This window comes from Tauraco erythrolophus, chromosome 10 (genome assembly GCF_009769465.1).
Source record: "Tauraco erythrolophus isolate bTauEry1 chromosome 10, bTauEry1.pri, whole genome shotgun sequence".
Lineage (NCBI taxonomy): Eukaryota > Metazoa > Chordata > Aves > Musophagiformes > Musophagidae > Tauraco > Tauraco erythrolophus.
In genome coordinates this window covers 8746031-8763186 of record NC_141474.1, presented here as the reverse complement: position 1 = coordinate 8763186, position 17156 = coordinate 8746031, and the positions used below count along the sequence as shown (strand labels likewise).

The 17156-nt window shown below is 58.5% G+C and overlaps 2 protein-coding genes across 2 annotated transcripts in view; both read left to right on the top strand.

Moving 5' to 3' along the window:
- Positions 1 to 4635: 4635 nt before the first annotated feature.
- Positions 4636 to 14685, top strand: LOC104378867 (P-selectin). The gene is given in 25 exon segments (XM_086617378.1): positions 4636 to 4662; positions 5204 to 5263; positions 5265 to 5306; positions 7511 to 7847; positions 7850 to 7900; positions 7999 to 8103; positions 8206 to 8243; positions 8246 to 8330; positions 8333 to 8392; positions 10654 to 10850; positions 10971 to 11154; positions 11290 to 11483; positions 11486 to 11495; positions 11627 to 11812; positions 11946 to 12131; positions 12266 to 12319; positions 12322 to 12450; positions 12586 to 12736; positions 12738 to 12769; positions 12892 to 13077; positions 13240 to 13425; positions 13573 to 13695; positions 14109 to 14139; positions 14344 to 14399; positions 14629 to 14685. Coding segments are annotated over 24 exon segments (2685 nt in total). The 5' UTR covers positions 4636 to 4659; the 3' UTR covers position 14399; positions 14629 to 14685.
- Positions 14686 to 15167: 482 nt separating this feature from the next.
- Positions 15168 to 17156, top strand: part of ATF6 (activating transcription factor 6) — a 79126-nt gene continuing 77137 nt past the window's right edge. The window contains 2 exon segments of the mRNA XM_086617374.1: positions 15168 to 15237; positions 15343 to 15419. Of these exon segments, the coding sequence (XP_086473500.1) occupies positions 15168 to 15237; positions 15343 to 15419 (147 nt within the window).

Here is a 17156-nt window from a genome sequence, read left to right as displayed (position 1 = left end):
CGGCGTTTCAGATGGGGCTACCCCGTCCCGGGGCTGCACACCTGGGGGATGCTGCACAGGGTGAAACAGCACGGACTGGGCACTTTGTAGATGCACTAAAGCAAAGTGGTTGAGATGTAAAAAAGACCTTAAACGCATGTTGTGCTGGCACCTGCCTACCTGCAGAAAATAAATCAGCAATTTAAATAGACTGGCAAGTTGCAGAACATAGTATCGCCTTGGAGCAGACAGATACAGAGAGAAAGCATCAAACTGCTGGCAGAGCTGAAGCAGGGAGGTGAGAAAGAGAAGGGGAACCCTCAGCCTCGGCCTGCCAAAAGGTGAAGAACGTCCTCAAGAATGCGTCGTCCCACGGGAAAACACAGCTGGGCTCAGTGCCCGCCGGAGGCGATGCCGCAGGATTTTCTGGCAGGAGGAGAGGACATAGTTTGCTCTGCAGAGGCTGGTCCTGGCTGGAGACACGGCTCTCGGTGCTGAGTACGTTCATCTGGTGGCCCCGGGCGGGCTGCGATGGCTCTGCCCAGGGAGCAGGGGAGGACTGAGCTTGCGCTGCAGAGAGCCAGATGGGAGGGGAGGGAGCAGGCATAGTGCACGGGAGGTGACAGAGGTGGTGGGCCAGGGAGTCCGTCCCTGGGCTTGTTTTGTGAGACGGGAGAAGACACATTAACCAGACACGGACAAAAGCACTGGTGATGTCGGGGTGCTTATGGCCTGCTCCCCATACGCCCCATATGCCCCGGCCAACGGCCGCCAACGCCTCCGCTGCCTGGGGCTGTTGCCCCTGCACCGAGCCGCCCGATGGCTCTAGGTATTGCCCTGGCACTGTGGCGGATGGGTGCCACAGAGGGGTGGCCAGGCAGATTGGTGCCCCAGCCCTCCAGGGACGGACAGTGCTGTGGGGAGCCGGGCAGGGCGTGGGCAGAGCAATTGCATTTCCCAGAGCAGCTCTGCGTGCTGGCTGGCTTGCTCTTGCTTAGGGCAAGGGCTGCCAGCATGGCTGCGGGGCTGCCCCTGGATGTAGCACACCTCCAGAGCTGCACCCTGGCACCCCATACCCGCCCTGTGCCCCAGCTCTCCGGCAGGGCAGAGGTGCTTCCTGGATTCCCTGGGTGGGCAGAGCCGCTTGTTTACTCTCTCCCACACAAGCGGTGAGATAACTTCGGCATTATCTACGCCCCCGGCATCCTGTTTGGCGAACCTTTATCTGTGCCGCACACGTGTTGCTGCTGCCAGGCGCCAGGCAGCCGGCAGACAGCGCAGGCAGGGGTGTCCCGCTGGCAGTGGTGCCCAGCAAAAAGGCTCTCCATCACCAGCGTGGCAGGGGAAAGGCATGAGGCAGAAAGCTGTTCCGCAGCCGAGTTGAAAGAAACGTCTCTGAGAGGGACCAAGAGGAGTGGGCAAAAGTGATTTGCCCAGAACTACCCCAGCATCCTGCAGTCGGGGAGTCCCTGTGGTGGGCAACTCGGGGTGCCATGGCCTGTGGGCTGTCTTGGAAGCATCCTTGTCCTTCTGGCCTTGGCTAATCCTTGCAACCATCTCACCCTCTCCAAGCCAGGGCGGCACTCAGATAACGTGTCTTCCTGTGGCCAAACACTTTCAAATGGTGAGAAAGATTTTATCGGGTGCTGCTTCTTGGAAAAAGAGGGCCAGGCGTCACGCTGGGAGATGTGCCCAAAGACACCCTGCAGTTCAGAGACGCCCTTTGGCTCAAACACCCACTGGGGATCTGGGTGGGGACAGCTGTCCCCTGCTCATGCTCAGGAGGTGCTCCGAAGCCTCCGCTCACCAGTGAGCTGCCTGGTCCCCAGGGCGGAGCCAGGGGGACTGTGGGAGCAGGGCTGCACCCAGCGGGATCTGGGTCCTCGCTGGCACCACACTGCACTCCTGCAGGGATGCTGCTGGGTGCCTTCTCGCTCCGGTGGGTTGTGGAGCTCTTCCCGGTGGTGGGGGTGAGGAGGCTCCCAGGAAGGCGCCCGCTGTATCGCCGGTGGCAGCGCAGCCAGGCGGGCTGTGTCAGGGTGACTTGGTTCCTCTGCGGTTTTCTGGGGGACATTGCACAAGGCGGGGAACAGGGTGCTGCCGTGGAGGCGGGAGCCTCTGCCGAAAACAACATGAGTGTGCCTCTGCACGGGCTGCGGTGCAGTGTGGTGGTGATGGCGTGCCCCTTGCACCCCCTGCCCCAGGATCTCACTCTACCAGTCCTGAGCACTCCCTGGGGACACAGTGCAGGATGCAGCTGGTCTTGGCCCCGGGGCAATGGTAACTCTCCGCAGAGGCTCAGCCCCAGGGCATCTGCCCAACTCTGCCAGTGCCCACCTCCCCATGCAGCACATACATCCCATGGTGCCATGGGTCCCATCCACACCTGGGCGCTCCCAGAGCCATTGGGATACTCGTACAGGCGTCGCACCCTGCACACAACACCCTCCCCACGGCACAGCCGAGCACGCCGAGAAGGAGCAAGAGCATCAACCTGGGTGGGCTGTGGTGACCGAGCCACTTCCCCGTGGTGAGCCCTGTGGTCGCAGCCTGCAGACGGGTCACCCATCCCGTGGCTTGGGCACAGCACCCTCCGCAGTGGTTTGAAGGTGGGAGTGGGGCATCTGTGCCCCTTCCCCACAGATACAGCCCACGGCAGGGCTCTTTGGACTGGGCATCACCTCGTCTGTGGCTCAGGATCGGGGCACAGAAAAGGAGGCACATTTCCATCCCAGATCCCTGCAGGGCCCAGGGGGATGGTGAGGGGGTGACACAGGAAAGTGCCTTTGTACCTGCTCCTTTGAGCCCCTGGCTTGCAGCTCGTGCTGTGCCTCAGAGGGGTGGCCAGGGGGACAGGATGCACCATCCCGCTGCCTGGGAAACCCCTGCGCTGCTCAGCCCGAAAGGCAGGGACAGGCCCTTCGTCGGCAAGCGGGGCAGCAGGAGCCTGCATCCTTCCCAGGGAGCCAGACTTGGAAACCGCTGGATATGTGAAAGGGCTCCTGGCAATTAGCCAGCTCCCAGCAGAGCTGATTTGGGTCTTCTCTCCTCTCACCACATGTACCTTTTTCCACTACCTGCAAAGCAACCCTCAGTACCAGTCCTGCCATGCAGGACCCCTCTCTGAGCCCAGGTACCCATCAGCAGGGGGTACCTGCCCCCACAAACAGCTTTGAACTTGGCCACATTCTGCTCTTTTCAGCAGCAGCCTCTGGGTCTGAGCCACCTTGCTTCTGTTTTTAAAATAATACCCAAAACTATTTTAGTTACAAAAATAAAGGTGAGAATGTTTTTTTTCTACTGCTTTGCCCTACCCTGTTGGGTTTCAGCAGAAGTGAAACTGGCAGAGGCACAGCCTGCTCCCTCCCTGGGCCGTACACCCATGAGCACCCCTCTGACTCCCACCTGGGAGAGGCAGCTCCCACCCTGCCCAGGTGACCCTCAGCATTTGGAGATGCTCTCCTGCCCCAGCAGCTGCCCCTCAGCCTCTCTGCCCGCCCGCCTGCCTCTTCCCTTGCCGTAATCCGCACCCTCTGCACAGGAGCTGCTAGAAGGCGGGTGCTCCTGAATGACTGGACAAAGAGGCTCATCCTCAGCAATTCCGTAACAGCAGACAATTGCTGTAAAACATTTTGCAAGGAAGATGGAGATGGGAACCAAGTTTCATTTGCATTGACTAAGTATAAAGTCATTGTAGTGAGTTATGGCTTTTGTGGGATGAGTTCCTCCTTTGTCTAGCATGAGTCCCACTGGAATAGCATTAATTTCTGGAACTGGAAAATGCATACATGACCTGCATGGCTCTCACTGGCTTTAGTTGGAAGTGAGCAGAGTAATTTCTGCAGAAAACCCTGCCAATGCAATTTACTTAGAAGCAGAATGGGGTAAGGAAAGATTTATGATGATTCAACAACGATCCAAGGGAAGGTAGACACAATGAGGCATGTTCCTGAAGCACCGGTGGAAGTTCATAAAGGTTATTAACAACTCAGGGGAAGTTCCCTTGGCATGTTCTTGGACCTTTCTCATAAAGAGACGTGAAAATACATTGTGTAAGTAACTGTTATAAGTGGCATAAGAAGATTCACAGCCAGAGTAAAAGCTGTGAGTGAGGAGAGCATCCTGTGCAGGAGCCGAGAGGCTGCGAGCCACACTCACGCTCAGCCCTGGGAGCTCATCACACTTCGTCCCTCCTCCGTCCTCGACTACCAGCGTGGGCACTGCAATATGGCCATGGTAGGTTGGAGAGGTCTTGGTGCCCCGGGCACCATGGGCTGGGGCTGGACCCCTCCTAGGGGGCCCTTCTGCACCCCCTAGGGGGTTTGGGTGAGCCCAGCTCGTGGCAGGTTGGCTCCCATGGCAGTGTGGGGATGCACCTAGCTCCCATGCCATGGGGCTGTTGCTGAGCTGAGTCTCGCCAGGCCACGGCCAGGGCTGGCCCGCTGTTCCGCTCCAGTCCCAGGCTGGGAACGGGGTCTGGGAGTGGGAGAGCCTCGTGGCGGGGCGGGCAGGGGTGGGGGCAGGATGCGGGCTGGCAGCGGGCGGGGGGCGGGAGGGGAAGAGGCCAAGGGCAGGGAGCGATGCTCTGCGCGCTCGGAGGAGTGTGAGCACTGCTGCCCGCCGAGGGCCAGACGCGCTGGTGCTGCCGGCGGCTGGACAAGGTGCATCTGCAGCACCGACATGGTAGGTCCCACTCCCTTCCTTGGAGATAGGTCAGGGTCTGCCCGGAAAAGGGACTAGGGGAGGGCAGAGCTGCGGGTAGGCACAAAGGAACCAGTGCTGCTGCGGGGGACCTACAGGATGGAGCCAGGCTGCCCAGAGAGACCCTGCATGCAGAGGCTGTGCTGGGCGCACAGGGCACTGCCAGGCACATAGGGCACTGCTGCTGCAGAGGCAGCTGCCAGCATGGGTGGGGGGAGAGGGGTGGGGGGCACAGGGCATGTCCTGGACTTAGGGGCTCGCCAGGACTGAACTGCACTGCTGGCACAGCCTCCCCACTGCCAGCTGTGCTGCGGGCACAGTCTCCCCAAAAGCGCCTCCCTGGAGGGGCTCTTTCTGCAGCAGAGCCGTACCTGGCTGGCAGCACTGCACATGCCGGCATGCAAGCTGGCACAAGCAATGTGCCCTTGTGGCTACCAGGACCACCTGGCAATGGTGTGGGTGCACGGTGAGGTATGTGAGTCCGTGGGATGTGCACGCTCACGCTTCCCTCCTTGGCACACAGGACACTGCTGCGGGACTGCAGTCTGTTGGCAGGACGTGGGCTCTGGGCTCTCGCGGGCATCTGCTACCTGGGCATCGCTGCCATCGCATGGGGTAAGCTGCCAGCTCGGTAAGCCCAGCGTGGACACTGCTTCTGAGGGGTCTGCAGGTCCGGGAAACTGGAGGAGGGCAGCAATGTTATTTCGGGGGCTCACCAGTCACACCCCCTGTGGCTGCTAGCCCCAGGGCTGAATCCTTCTGGGCTGGGAGGGGCTGCGTCTGCCTGGGCAGCTCCCCCAACAGTGCTCCCTGGGGAGGCCCAGGCCCACGCACGGGGTCCCCGCAGGGTGTCTGGTTCCCCAAAAGGAGCGTGGCAGCTGGTGCATTGTACCGTGAATGGAGAAAAGCAGCAGCAGCTCTACCCAGTGCCTACGCCCTTGCCCATGTTGCTGAGCTGGGCACAGACACAGCCACAGGACCCACAGGTCGGGAGCACAGCTGGGGCAGCACCACACAGAGTTAAAGCTGCTAATGGACATCAGGAGAAGAAACGAGAGTAGAAACTAATTTGTTTTCACTGCCTGTAGGATATTTCCTTCAGACATCGGAATTGCAGAGAGCAAAACTTGCCGGTGCCTGCTCTGTCCCTAGAGCTCCTCTCCGAGCTGGGTTACTTTCTAAGAATCTTTCATGATGAGCTAATGAACAGAGGCAAATCCAGAAATGTCAGGAGGAGGCTGAGATTTAGCTCTGAGAGGAAAACAAAAATGCAAAGGTTACCCCGAGTGTGGCGAGTGCTGAGCACAGCCCTCGGGGGAGGCACTGGGGCTGCCAGGGGAGCAAGGGCTCAGAACGAAGGCAAACAGCACCCACCTGGGGTTCAGCTCCAGCTGCAGCAGGGAGGGGTAGCATAAGGCTGAGGGGAAGGAGGGAGGATGAGTGTTTTACTGGTAAGGCTGGAGAGTGTGGGCATGTTGTGGATGGGCTTCCTTGCTCCTTCTTGGTTTGGGGATGGAGTGTGCAAGGATAGTGGGGTGGCTGAGCTGTGCTGGGGAGGTAGTGAGGGCCAGGAGGTGGGGGCTGAGGATGGGGCAGGCTCTCAGAGGTGCCCTGGGCTTCTATCCTGCAGCCCCAAACTCCCAAAGGGTGAAGAGGAGGGCTGCGTTGAAGGTCATGTTTTCCTCAGCTACAGTTTTGTTGAACAAAGTGGATAGTTTGCTCTTTACAAGGAAAACCAGATGAATTATGGGAATTTTTTGTAGAAAAATGCATAATTACTGACCAAACTAGAGCCTTTGTTAGGCTTGGGAAGCCCTAGATCTGATCTGTGATGCCCAGACCTTTGCCTGCAGGACCACAGTGTGATACGCTCTCCTGCGACACAGGGTACCCCAGGTCGGTTGTTTGGAGCAGATTTTGATGCCCATCTCACTTTCTTCACACATGGAGATATGATCCCTGTATCACTTTCTGCAGTTGTGGAGATACCTGCTTCTGGCGAGGAAGGAGGAAGTTTTTTTTTTTTCCTGTGGCTAAAACCCTTTGATTGCATCAAGTTGTGGTGCGACATACTGTAAATAAGAGCAGGGTTTCAGCAAAGTGCCCTTTGCTTTTGGGTGTGGGTTGCAGTTAATCTCTGGCTTTGTCCTGCCTAGCGGACAGGACCAGGATGTGAACTTGACTTTTTGCAAGACGTTGTTTTGTAACACTGAATATTACAAGACTCTTCAGACTACCTCTGGCTGGGATGAGCAGCTCATCCAGGATCCTAATGCTTTTGGGGCGTGGGTGTGCTCATTGCTCTGCCTCTTTCCAAGCTGATGCTCATGTAGAAGTGTAAAGCAAGAAAACTGAAGTGGTACACTTCTGCACCCTTGCAAGGAACTGTGTTTTAAGGAACCATCTTATGTGGGATTTGCCCTTTGTGAAACCTTTGTGGGCAGGGGAGCTTGCACCCCTTTTGCTGGAGGAGGGGCTGGCATCACTGCTTGGGGCTCTTCTGCCACCTGGCTCTGGCCCATCCTGTCCTGCGCTGCTCTGTCTCAGCCTTCACCCCATCCTTCCCACCTCCCTCATCCCTGTGCCATCCCCCTCTGTCCAACCTCAGCTCCTTCTGCCATGCCCATCCACCCAGGTCTCCATGAACCCCCCTTAGAGCCCCATTCTCACCCACACTTGTCCCTTCATTCTATCCCCTTGGCCAGCTGGTTGCCAATCATCTCTTGGCCCCAATGGCAGCCCTAGCTCGCCCTCATGTCCCAAAAGACCCCATCCCCAGCCCAGCTCCCATCTTTTCTGTGGCGATCCCAGACTGCATCATCTCTCACAGGCATGGGTGACGTGGGTGGAGGTGGGTGCCTGGATGTACCACTACAGCACCCAAGAGGACTACACGTGGGAGCAGGCCAGGAACTACTGCCAGACCTTCTTCACCGACCTGGTGGCGATCCAGAACAAGCAGGAGATCGAGTACCTCAACAATAGCCTGCCGTTTCACAAGCGTTACTACTGGATTGGCATCCGCAAGCTGGGTGGCACCTGGACCTGGGTGGGCACCAAGAAGGTGCTGACAAAAGAGGCGGAGAACTGGGCAGCCAAGGAGCCCAACAACCGCCGCTCCAATCAGGACTGCGTGGAGATCTACATCAAGCGGCCGCAGGAGTCAGGCAATGGAATGACGAGCCCTGCAACCGGAAGAAAAAGGCACTGTGCTACCAAGGTGAGCAGGGCACCACGGCATGGACCTGGATCGGGAGGGCTGGGGACCTCGGCAGGGTGGCCAGTTGGCTCCTGACGACCGTCCTCTTGTGTGTGCAGCCTCCTGCCAGCCTTTCCCGTGCAGCCAGCACGGTGAGTGCGTGGAGACCATCGGAAGCTACCGCTGCGAGTGCTACCCAGGCTTCCGTGGCCCCGAGTGCGAGGATGGTGAGCTATCCATCCCTGTCCCTCCTCCCCTGAGCCCCGGCCAGCACAGTGGGCGAGCTCACCGTGCTCCTGACGGGCTGCCGGTGCTGCATCTCTCACAGCTGTGCCGTTGTACTGAGCTGGAACCCACGGGCTGTGGCACATGAACTGCAGCCATCCCTTCGGAGACTTCCGCTACAACTCCACCTGCGAGTTCGAGTGCCAGGAGGGGTTCGAGCGGCGAGGGCGGGCACGCTGCGGTGCCTGGCATCCCAGCGGTGGTCAGCAGACACCCCCACGTGCACAGGTAGGGCCTGGGGGTCTCAGCAATGCAGCATTGATGCTCGGGGGTCCAGCCTGTGCACCCAACGTTGCTCCAGCAAGCAATGGGCTGGGCTTGCCGTGCCCCTGCCCTTCGCGGACGCAGCTCCCGGTGCTGCACGCAGAGCTGTTACCCAACAGGGCTGTGAAGCAGAGTGGCTGTGACGCTGGATAAGGCCTCTGCTCTGCCCAGCTGTCCCTGTGCTCTTGCTCCTTGTCCTGAATCACACCCGGACCCTGCACCCAGCGCAGTGCAGGATGGTGCCCTGGCACCTCCAATACCCCGCTGGCACTGTCTGCTCCTCCCTAAGCCCACCCGATCCACCTTGGGAGGGTGCTTGGCATCTCGGGGGTCCTCGGAGAAGAGCGAAGGGGGCTGCTATCCTGCGGCTGGGGGAAGGGTGTATTCTGGCAGGGCTGGGCCAACAAGGGTGGGGCGAGGACCGGTGAGATGAGGTTAGATATAAGCTGGGAGGGAAAGGGCAGGAAGCCACAAAGAAGAGAAAGCTGTGGTGTGTTATGCTGCAGGGGAAGTCTTCCCGACGGCGGCTTGAGGGTTTGCAGCCAAGTGCCGGGTGCCCCAGAGAGGTCCTCGGCTTTTTTGGGGAATGCGAGAGCCCTGCTCCACCATCCCTGTGCCGCTGCATGGTGCATCCGCAGCCTCACACAAGGATGGGATGAGTCGAGGACTGGAGCTAACGTGGGACATGACTGAGCGCCCTCGGTATCGGGAGACCCAGGAGGAGGGTCAGGGGGTGGGCAGGCTCCCTGTGTGTATATTTCAAACAACCCAAGGAACCTGCCCTCAAGTTAGTGCTGCCGATGATGCCTGTGCTGGGTGGGCCTGGGGTCCAACCCGGGGTTGATTTAGGCAGCTGAGACCAGCAAAGCTTTCTGCAGTTAACGGCAATGGGCACGGAGCTGTGGTGTCACTGCCCTGTGGCCAGCATTCCCGGCAGTGCCAGGCCAGGAGCTGGCTCCCAATTTTGTGGAAGTCCCCTCAGACAAGCTGGGCTGAGCCTGCCCACTCCAGTCTTTTCAAGTTCCCGGAGGCTCGCCTTCCCAGCTCATTGTTTTTTCCTGCTGGCTGTACGTAGGATTGATTTTTATTTATTTTTTTTAATTTTCTGCGAAGAATCAGATGAGTCAGTCAGTCGCCCTTCCTGACAACGAAGCGGCGCTAGCAAGTGCTGCCGGTTGGGTGGGCTCCAAAACGAGCAGAGGCTCCTGCTGCAGCGAAGCTGATGGTGCCGATGTGTTGATAGTTTGATGTGTGGGGGGGTGTTCTGGTGGCAGGGGAGGGGATTTGCTCCCTGTGCCACCAGATCTGAGTCCCATCCCCCTGAAAGGAGCCGGGTTGATTGCTCCCACCTGCATGGCACGTTCGCCCTCACCTCCACGTGTGCCTTCTCCTGCCAGGAGGGGTTTGAGCCGGAGCTGACAGGAGCATGGAGGCTGCGGTGCAGGGCTGGATGGGGATCCCCCATGCTGCAGAGGTAGAGCGCAGGCTGCCTGCTGGCGGGGTGCCTCAGCGCTGGGTTTCAGACACCTGGTAGGCACCTCCAGAATCCTATGGGGAATCGGGCTTGCCTGTAAGGTGGCTATGAAAGGAAAAGTCTACCAAAGACAGTGTTCGGTGTCAGTCTGAAAGCAGAAGGCGCAGGGAATGGGGTCTGTCTCACCCGGGCTGGGTGCTAGTGGTGTTCCATGTCCAGCCGGCACTAACTGCTGTGGTCCCGCAGGCAGCAATGCTCGCTCCAGCAAACATTGAGCGCTGTCACGGCATGCAGCGAAGCACGCCCAGCACAGCCTGGGGAGGCTGGCACACAACCCCTATAGCTATTGCATCCCATCCTGGTCTTCTATAGCCCCGAGGCCATCTGCGTGTCCCCCTGCCACTGTGCCCAGGATGGAGGCAGGTCTCTGTTCCCCTCCAGGGAGGAAGGCGAGTAGGACTGCAGCAGCTGGGGTCCTTGTCCCAGGGGCTGCAACCTGGTGTAGTGCAGGAGATAATCAGGGCTCTGGCAGAGCAGCAGCTGCCCTCCTCCGCCCCAGGAAATCACTGGTATGGCAGAAAAACCACTGTACCAGCTGTTACTACTTTTTGAAGAGGTGAGACTTGTCTTAGTGAGAAAAGCAAATCAAAGACATATCACCATAGATTTGGTTTGTTTGATCGGCATTCAGCACTAATCCCCAGATTTAACCTTATCTATACTGTCTCTGAGACCTTCTTTCCCATTGCAGCCACCACCTGCCCCGTGCTCAGTGCTCCAGTCCGAGGAGACCTGAACTGCTCCCACCTCCATGGGAACTTCACCTTTGGCTCCACGTGTGCCTTCTCCTGCCAGACGGGGTTTGCACTGATGGGATCAGAGAGCCGCGAGTGCACGGCCACAGGGACTTGGACAGGGGATGCCCCACAATGTGAAGGTAGAGCTGCTGTTGGAGCTCAGGGTGTATTGGCCTTGGGGTGACACTAGGACGTTTCTCAGCCTCTTTCCCAGCAGTTTAGTCTCCCAGTCCCCAGGCTCCTGCTTGAAGTGTGCCTCTTTGCTTTGCAGCCATCCTGCCCAGAGCTCAGCGCTCCAGACTGGGGAGAGCTGAACTGCTCCCACCCCCATGGGGACTTTGCCTTCAGCTCCATGTGTGTCTTCTCGTGCCAAACGGGATTTGTACTAGTGGGGCCAGAGAGCCGTGAGTGCATGGCCACAGGGACCTGGACTGGGGACTCTCCACAATGTAAAGGTAGAGTTGTTGCTCAAGGTGTCACAGGCCTTGGATTGACCCTAGAATGTTCTTGAGTGTCTTGGTTCTTCTTTGTCCCAACAGTTAGTTGGGACAACTATTATTAGTCTCAAATCCTCAGGCTCCTGCCTGAAGTTTATTTTTATCCCTGCAGCCATCACTGCCCAGTGCTCAGCACGCCAGACTGGGGAGAGCTGAACTGCTCCCACCTCCACGGGGACTTTGCCTTTGGCTCCACATGTGCCTTCTTCTGCCAGACGGGGTTTGCACTGATAGGGTCAGAGAGCCGCAAGTGCATGGCCACAGGGACCTGGAACTGGGGATGCCCACACACTGTGAAGGTAGAGCTGCTGCTAGAGCTCAAGGTGTCACTGATCTTGAGGTGACACTAGGATGTTCCCAGCCTCTGGGTCCCACAGTTCAGCCTTGTAGTTGCCAGGCTCCTGCTTGAAGTGTATCTCTATCCCCGCAGCCATCATGTGCCCGGTGCTCAGTGCTCCAGAGCGGGGAGAGCTGAACTGCTCCCACCTCCACGGGGACTTTGCCTTTGGCTCCATGTGTGTCTTCTCCTGCCAGACGGGGTTTGCACTGACAGGGCCAGAGAGCCGCAACTGCACAGCCACAGGGACCTGGACTGGGGATGCCCCACGATGTGAAGGTAGAGATGCTGCTAGAGCTACTGGTGTCACTGATCTTGGGGAACATCCTAGTGTCACCCCAGCTTCTCAGTCCCAGCAGTTTAGTCTCCCAGTCCCCAGGCTCCTGCTTGGAGTGTGTCTCTACCTCTGCAGCCATCACCTGTCCAGTGCTCAGTGCTCCAGACTGGGGAGAGCTGAACTGCTCCCATCTCCACGGGAACTTCACCTTTGGCTCTACATGTGCGTTCTCCTGCCAGACGGGGTTTGCACTGATGGGGCCAGAGAGCCACGAGTGCACAGCCACAGGGATTTGGACAGGGGATGCCTCACGATGCGAAGGTAGAGTTGCTGCTGAAGGTGTTACAAACTTGGGTTGACCCTAGGATGTTCTCGAGTGTTTGGTCCTCTCATCCTAACAGTTTAGTCTCCCAGTCCCCAGGCTCCTGCTTGAAGTGTGCCTCTTTACCCTGCAGCCATCACCTGCCCAGCGCTCAGCGTGCCAGACTGGGGAGAGCTGAACTGCTCCCACCCCATGGGGACTTCGCCTTCAGTTCCACATGTGCGTTCTCGTGCCAAATGGGATTTGCATTAGTGGGGCCAGAGCGCCGCGAGTGCACGGCCACAGGGACCTGGACTGGGGACTCTCCACAATGTAAAGGTAGAGTTGTTGCTCAAGGTGTCACAGGCCTTGGGTTGACCCTAGGATATTCTCAAGTGTCTGGTCCTTGTGGCCCAACAGTTTAGTTTCATAATCCCCAGGCTTTCGTTTGAAGTGTATTTTTTATCCCTGCAGCCATCACCTGCCCAGTGCTCAGTGCTCCACTCAGAGGAGACCTGAACTGCTCCCACCTCCACGGGGACTTTGCCTTTGGCTCCACATGTGCCTTCTCCTGCCAGATGGGGTTTGCATCGATAGGGTCGGAGAGACGTGAGTGCACGGCCAGGGACCTGGACTGGGGATGCCCCACACTGTGAAGGTAGAGCTGCTGCTCAGAGTGTCATTGGCCTTGGGGTGACACTAGGATGTTCCTCAGCCTCTGGGTCCCCACAGTGTAATCTCCCAGGCTCCCTTCTGAAGTGTATCTCTTTAACCTTGCAGCCATCAAATGCTCAGCACTGGCCACCCCCGAGATGGGCCATGCTGCCTGCTCCCACCTCCATGGAGACTTTGCGTTTGGCTCCACATGTGCCTTCTCCTGCCAGACAGGGTTTGTGCTGATGGGGCCAGAGAGCCGCGAGTGCACAGCCGCAGGGACCTGGACTGGGGATGCCCCACAGTGCAAAGGTAGATCTCGTGATCACACATGTGTCACAGTGCTCTGTTGTCGCAGATTTCCTTAGCACCCCTAGTCCATGGCAGGTCATCCCTGGCTCCCCAGCCCACATGTCCCCAACCCACCACCATCAGTCCTGTCCTGTTGATGCTACTGCTGTGCTTTATGTCCAGCCATCAGCTGCCCAGTGCTGGACCCCCCCAGCAGAGGCCAACTGAACTGCTCTCATGTGCACGGGAACTTCACATACAACTCCACATGCACGTTTTCCTGCGAGGAAGGCTTTGTTCGGATGGGAGCAGAGGTGCTCCATTGCACGGCCACAGGGAACTGGACCAGGCATCCCCCTGTCTGCGCAGGTACGGAGGGACCCCCGCACCCCCAGCGCTGGGGGGTTCGGCCTCCTGCAGCACATCTTGATCGTGGTGAGGGGCATCCCAACAGCTGGGGTGCTGTGAAGTCCTTCTGACAACTTTCTAACCTGTGGGTCTGCGGATCTGTTTCAGAGGACAGTGCCCCCTTCTTAAAGCAAGTTCTGGCTTACAGCAGTGGCACGGCTCTGGCGGTAGCCGGCATCGTGCTCTTGGGGACGCTCATTGCCCTCCTCGCCAAGCGGCTCAGTGACAGAGGTACAGAAACACCTCCCGCAGCTCCCTGTCGCTTTGGCCAGGGGCTCTCAGACCAGGGGGTTACAGAGTCCAGGGTAGGGTGGGATGACCACAAGAGTTTAACACTGTGGCTGCCTCAATCCATGTGTTTCAATTGCTGTGAGTTGCTTTGGTCTGGCAGCACCTCCTTGACAGTTTGGCCAGCTGGAAGTGTCAGCAGACAGGTTTGGAGAGCAGAGCCAGAAAAATTCCCTATTTGCAAAGGGGAAGAAGGCAATGGTTCCAGCTCCCCCTCCCTGCTCCATCCCGTGCTTGTTGAACTTGGTTCAATTTCAGACGCTGCTGCTGCAGCTTCTCCAGTCCTTCACTAAACAAACCTGGTTCTTTCTTTTCTATCTGTACTACCCACGTGGACATTTTGACACTGTTACCAGAGGAGAAGAAGAAGCTCCTGAACCCCACCAGGTGAGAGCTGTGCTCTGCAGGAGGGTGGCTCTGGCCCGTGCCCGTCACAGCCCTGCGGTCACCTCATGTCACCCAGATCTGCCTGCGTGAGGCTGCCTTTACACACAGCGGCAGCATCTTTGGGGCGGACAGGGCTGTGCTAACCCCTGCCCTTCACACTCCGGACCTCTCCCCCAAGGTGACATCCTTGTATCTGTTTTCCAGTGACCTTGGATCGCCAGGCATCTTCACCAACGCAGCGTACGATGCAAACCTCTAAGGTGGGTGCTGGGGAGACACTCGCAGCACCCTGCACTCTTGCAGCATGCTGGAAACGTTCCCCCCTGCGTCTGCTGGGAGCCACGTGTGGAAAATCCCCCTGGGCAGCTATCCTCCTGGATGGGGTGCTCCAGGCTGGGGACACCCCTTGGGAAGGGAAGGGGGAGACCGGCTGCTTTCTGTGCTGCACCGAAGGGAGTAACACCAGCTCCGGCTGTCCTGTGCTTCCAGCCTGGCCGTGACCGAAACCCACCGCGGACCCAGGAGCCGTGCCGAGGCCCGGCGGGACTTCACGCCTCGGGCCGCAGTCCGGACCCGGGCTGCCCGCGGACACTGCGCCCACGCTGCGCGGACAGCCCGCCCCGGGGCGGAGCAGCCGTCCGGCACCACCCACGCACGACCACCTGCGAGGGGCAGCCGGGGCGGCCTCCATCGCCCGCTGCCAGCCCCTTCCCCTGGCGGAGCTGCCTCCCTCCATCGCCCGCTGCCAGCCCCTTCCCCTGGCGGAGCTGCCTTCCCTCCCTTCGGGCTTTTCCCGCGGCTCCCCCCTCGTGCTTCTGACAACGGGCTTGTGCCAGCGGGGCCCGAATAAACGCCTGTGTCCAACGCGCCGCCTCCGTGTGCCTGGGCGCGGGTGGGAGCGGCCCCGCCCCGGCCCCGCCGGACGGGAAGCGAAGTCCCGGCGCGGCGCGTGTCCGCCGGCGGCCGCCGTAGGTGGGGCGGGGCTGTGCCCGGAAGAAGACGTGGGTTTCAGGAAGAAGGCGGAAGCGATGGCGGCGGCGGAGGCCGAGTGGGAGCCGGCGGGGCTGCTGCCGGCCCCGGGGGGCGGCCTCGACTGGGGTGAGCGCGGGGGCTCGGGGGGGTGCGTGCCGGGGACCATGGCCGGGCCGGGGGGAGCTCCCCGCTGGGGCCGGGCCGGCGCTGAGGCCTCTGTCTCTCCCGCAGAGGCGGTGCTGGGCGAGGAGCTGAGCGAGTTGCTGGGCGCCGCGGAGCCGCGGCAGGCCCCGAGGGACGAGCCCGACGTGAGTACCGGGCGGGGGCGGCGGGAGGCCGGGCTGCTCCCCCACCGCCGGCGGCGGCGCGTCCCCGCGGCCCAGCTCGGGGGCTGGAGGCGCCGGCGGGGGGTCCCGTGGGGAGCAGCGCTGTGGGCTTCATGGCGGCCGTGCGGTCGCTGGTGACTTGTAGACCTTCACCCGCTCGCTCCTGCGTTAGCTGTTGTCAGTCAGCCAGTGTAACCATTGGCGTCAAAGCTAGAGATTTAGAAGCCGAGGTTGAAGGGGAGAGTTCGGGTGAAGGCCTGAGGTGCTGTGTCCAGGAAAAGCAATGTTGTCACTCACTGGTGAAAGTAAACTTCCCCTGCAGGGCGGTGCAGGTGGGAGAGTACGGTTCTGGGTTACGTGAAAGTGATACCTGAAAAGGAAACTGAACTTTCCAAGACTCGTTTCGGAGTTTAGAAAGCAGGTATTCTTTGTTGCAGCGCTGGGTGCATGCTAGGACGAGAAGTCCCCTGTGGGGGGCTTTGAGGTATCAAAAGGAGAAGTGTGGAGGAGCGTGGGTGCGCTGCATCTGGGCCCACCAATGCTGTGCTTTATTACCTTGCCTGTAAGATGGCTTCTTGTTTTCTATTTTAAGATTTTCTCCTAAACCCTTTGCTTGTAACTTCATGCATTTATCCCCATGCTTTTCACTGTCCGATCATACATGCTGCTTTTTCTGTCCTGGGGCATTTGCGTCACAAATTCTCCCCTCTCTGTTCTTCCCCCTGCCTTCTCTGCTCGCCGTGTCCTAACCCACCTCCAGCACAGCCCCTGGGTTATCCAACATAAACCTCAGGTACTGAGAGCGTTCCTGGAGGCGTCATAGAGCCAGATGCTGGAGAAAATGTGGGTACTGCTTGATTGTACAAGGGAAGAGTATTGTCCATCAGCAGGTCAGTGTTAGTTACCTGTGTGGCGGCTCTTATTGCACACCTCAGGCTGTGGTTTTTGGTCCTTCTTGCTATAAACGTGCTTCGATGAGCTTTCTCTTCATCCTAGGCTGCAAGTACTAATATCTATGCAGTCTGCACACTTTCTGAGTGTCCCGTTACAAGGCAAGTTGAGAATGTAAAGAAAGGCACGTTTGCAGGATAGTTTTTATCAAGAAAATCTTTGCTATGTAATTATGTAAATTGAGTTTGTGGTATTTATATATTTCACGCAAGCAAACGCTCATAAAAACGTCACATTTGAATAGGCAACTGAGAGTTACAGCTGCATCAGCAGAAAAAATGGAGTAAAAAACCTGATCATTGTTTCAAAGGTCACAAAATAAATAATATATATGAAGTGATTTTAGTCTTTCTTTTTTTTTCTGTTGGAAAAGGAAACTGGTGTCCCTGGCTTTAGAAGATGATGAGGTCAGTTTGTTCAAGTATAGGGAGACCTATTAAGTACTGTTCATCAGATCCTGAGCAAATCAGTCCTTGTGAAGAAGTGTGGCCAGCAGGTTGAGGGAGGGGATTCTGCCCCTCTACTCTGCTCTTGTGAGACCCCACCTGCAGTACTGCATCCAGTTCTGGGTCCCCCAACATGAGAAGGACGTGGACCTCTTGGAGGGGGTCCAGAGGAGGGCTGTGAAGGTGATCTGAGGGCTGGAGCATCTCTCCTGTGCAGACAGGCTGAGAGTTGGGGCTGTTCAACCTTGAGAAGAGAAGGCTCTGTGGAAATCTTGTAGGAGCCTTCCAGTAGAAAGCTGGAGAGGGGCTTTTGACAAGGGTG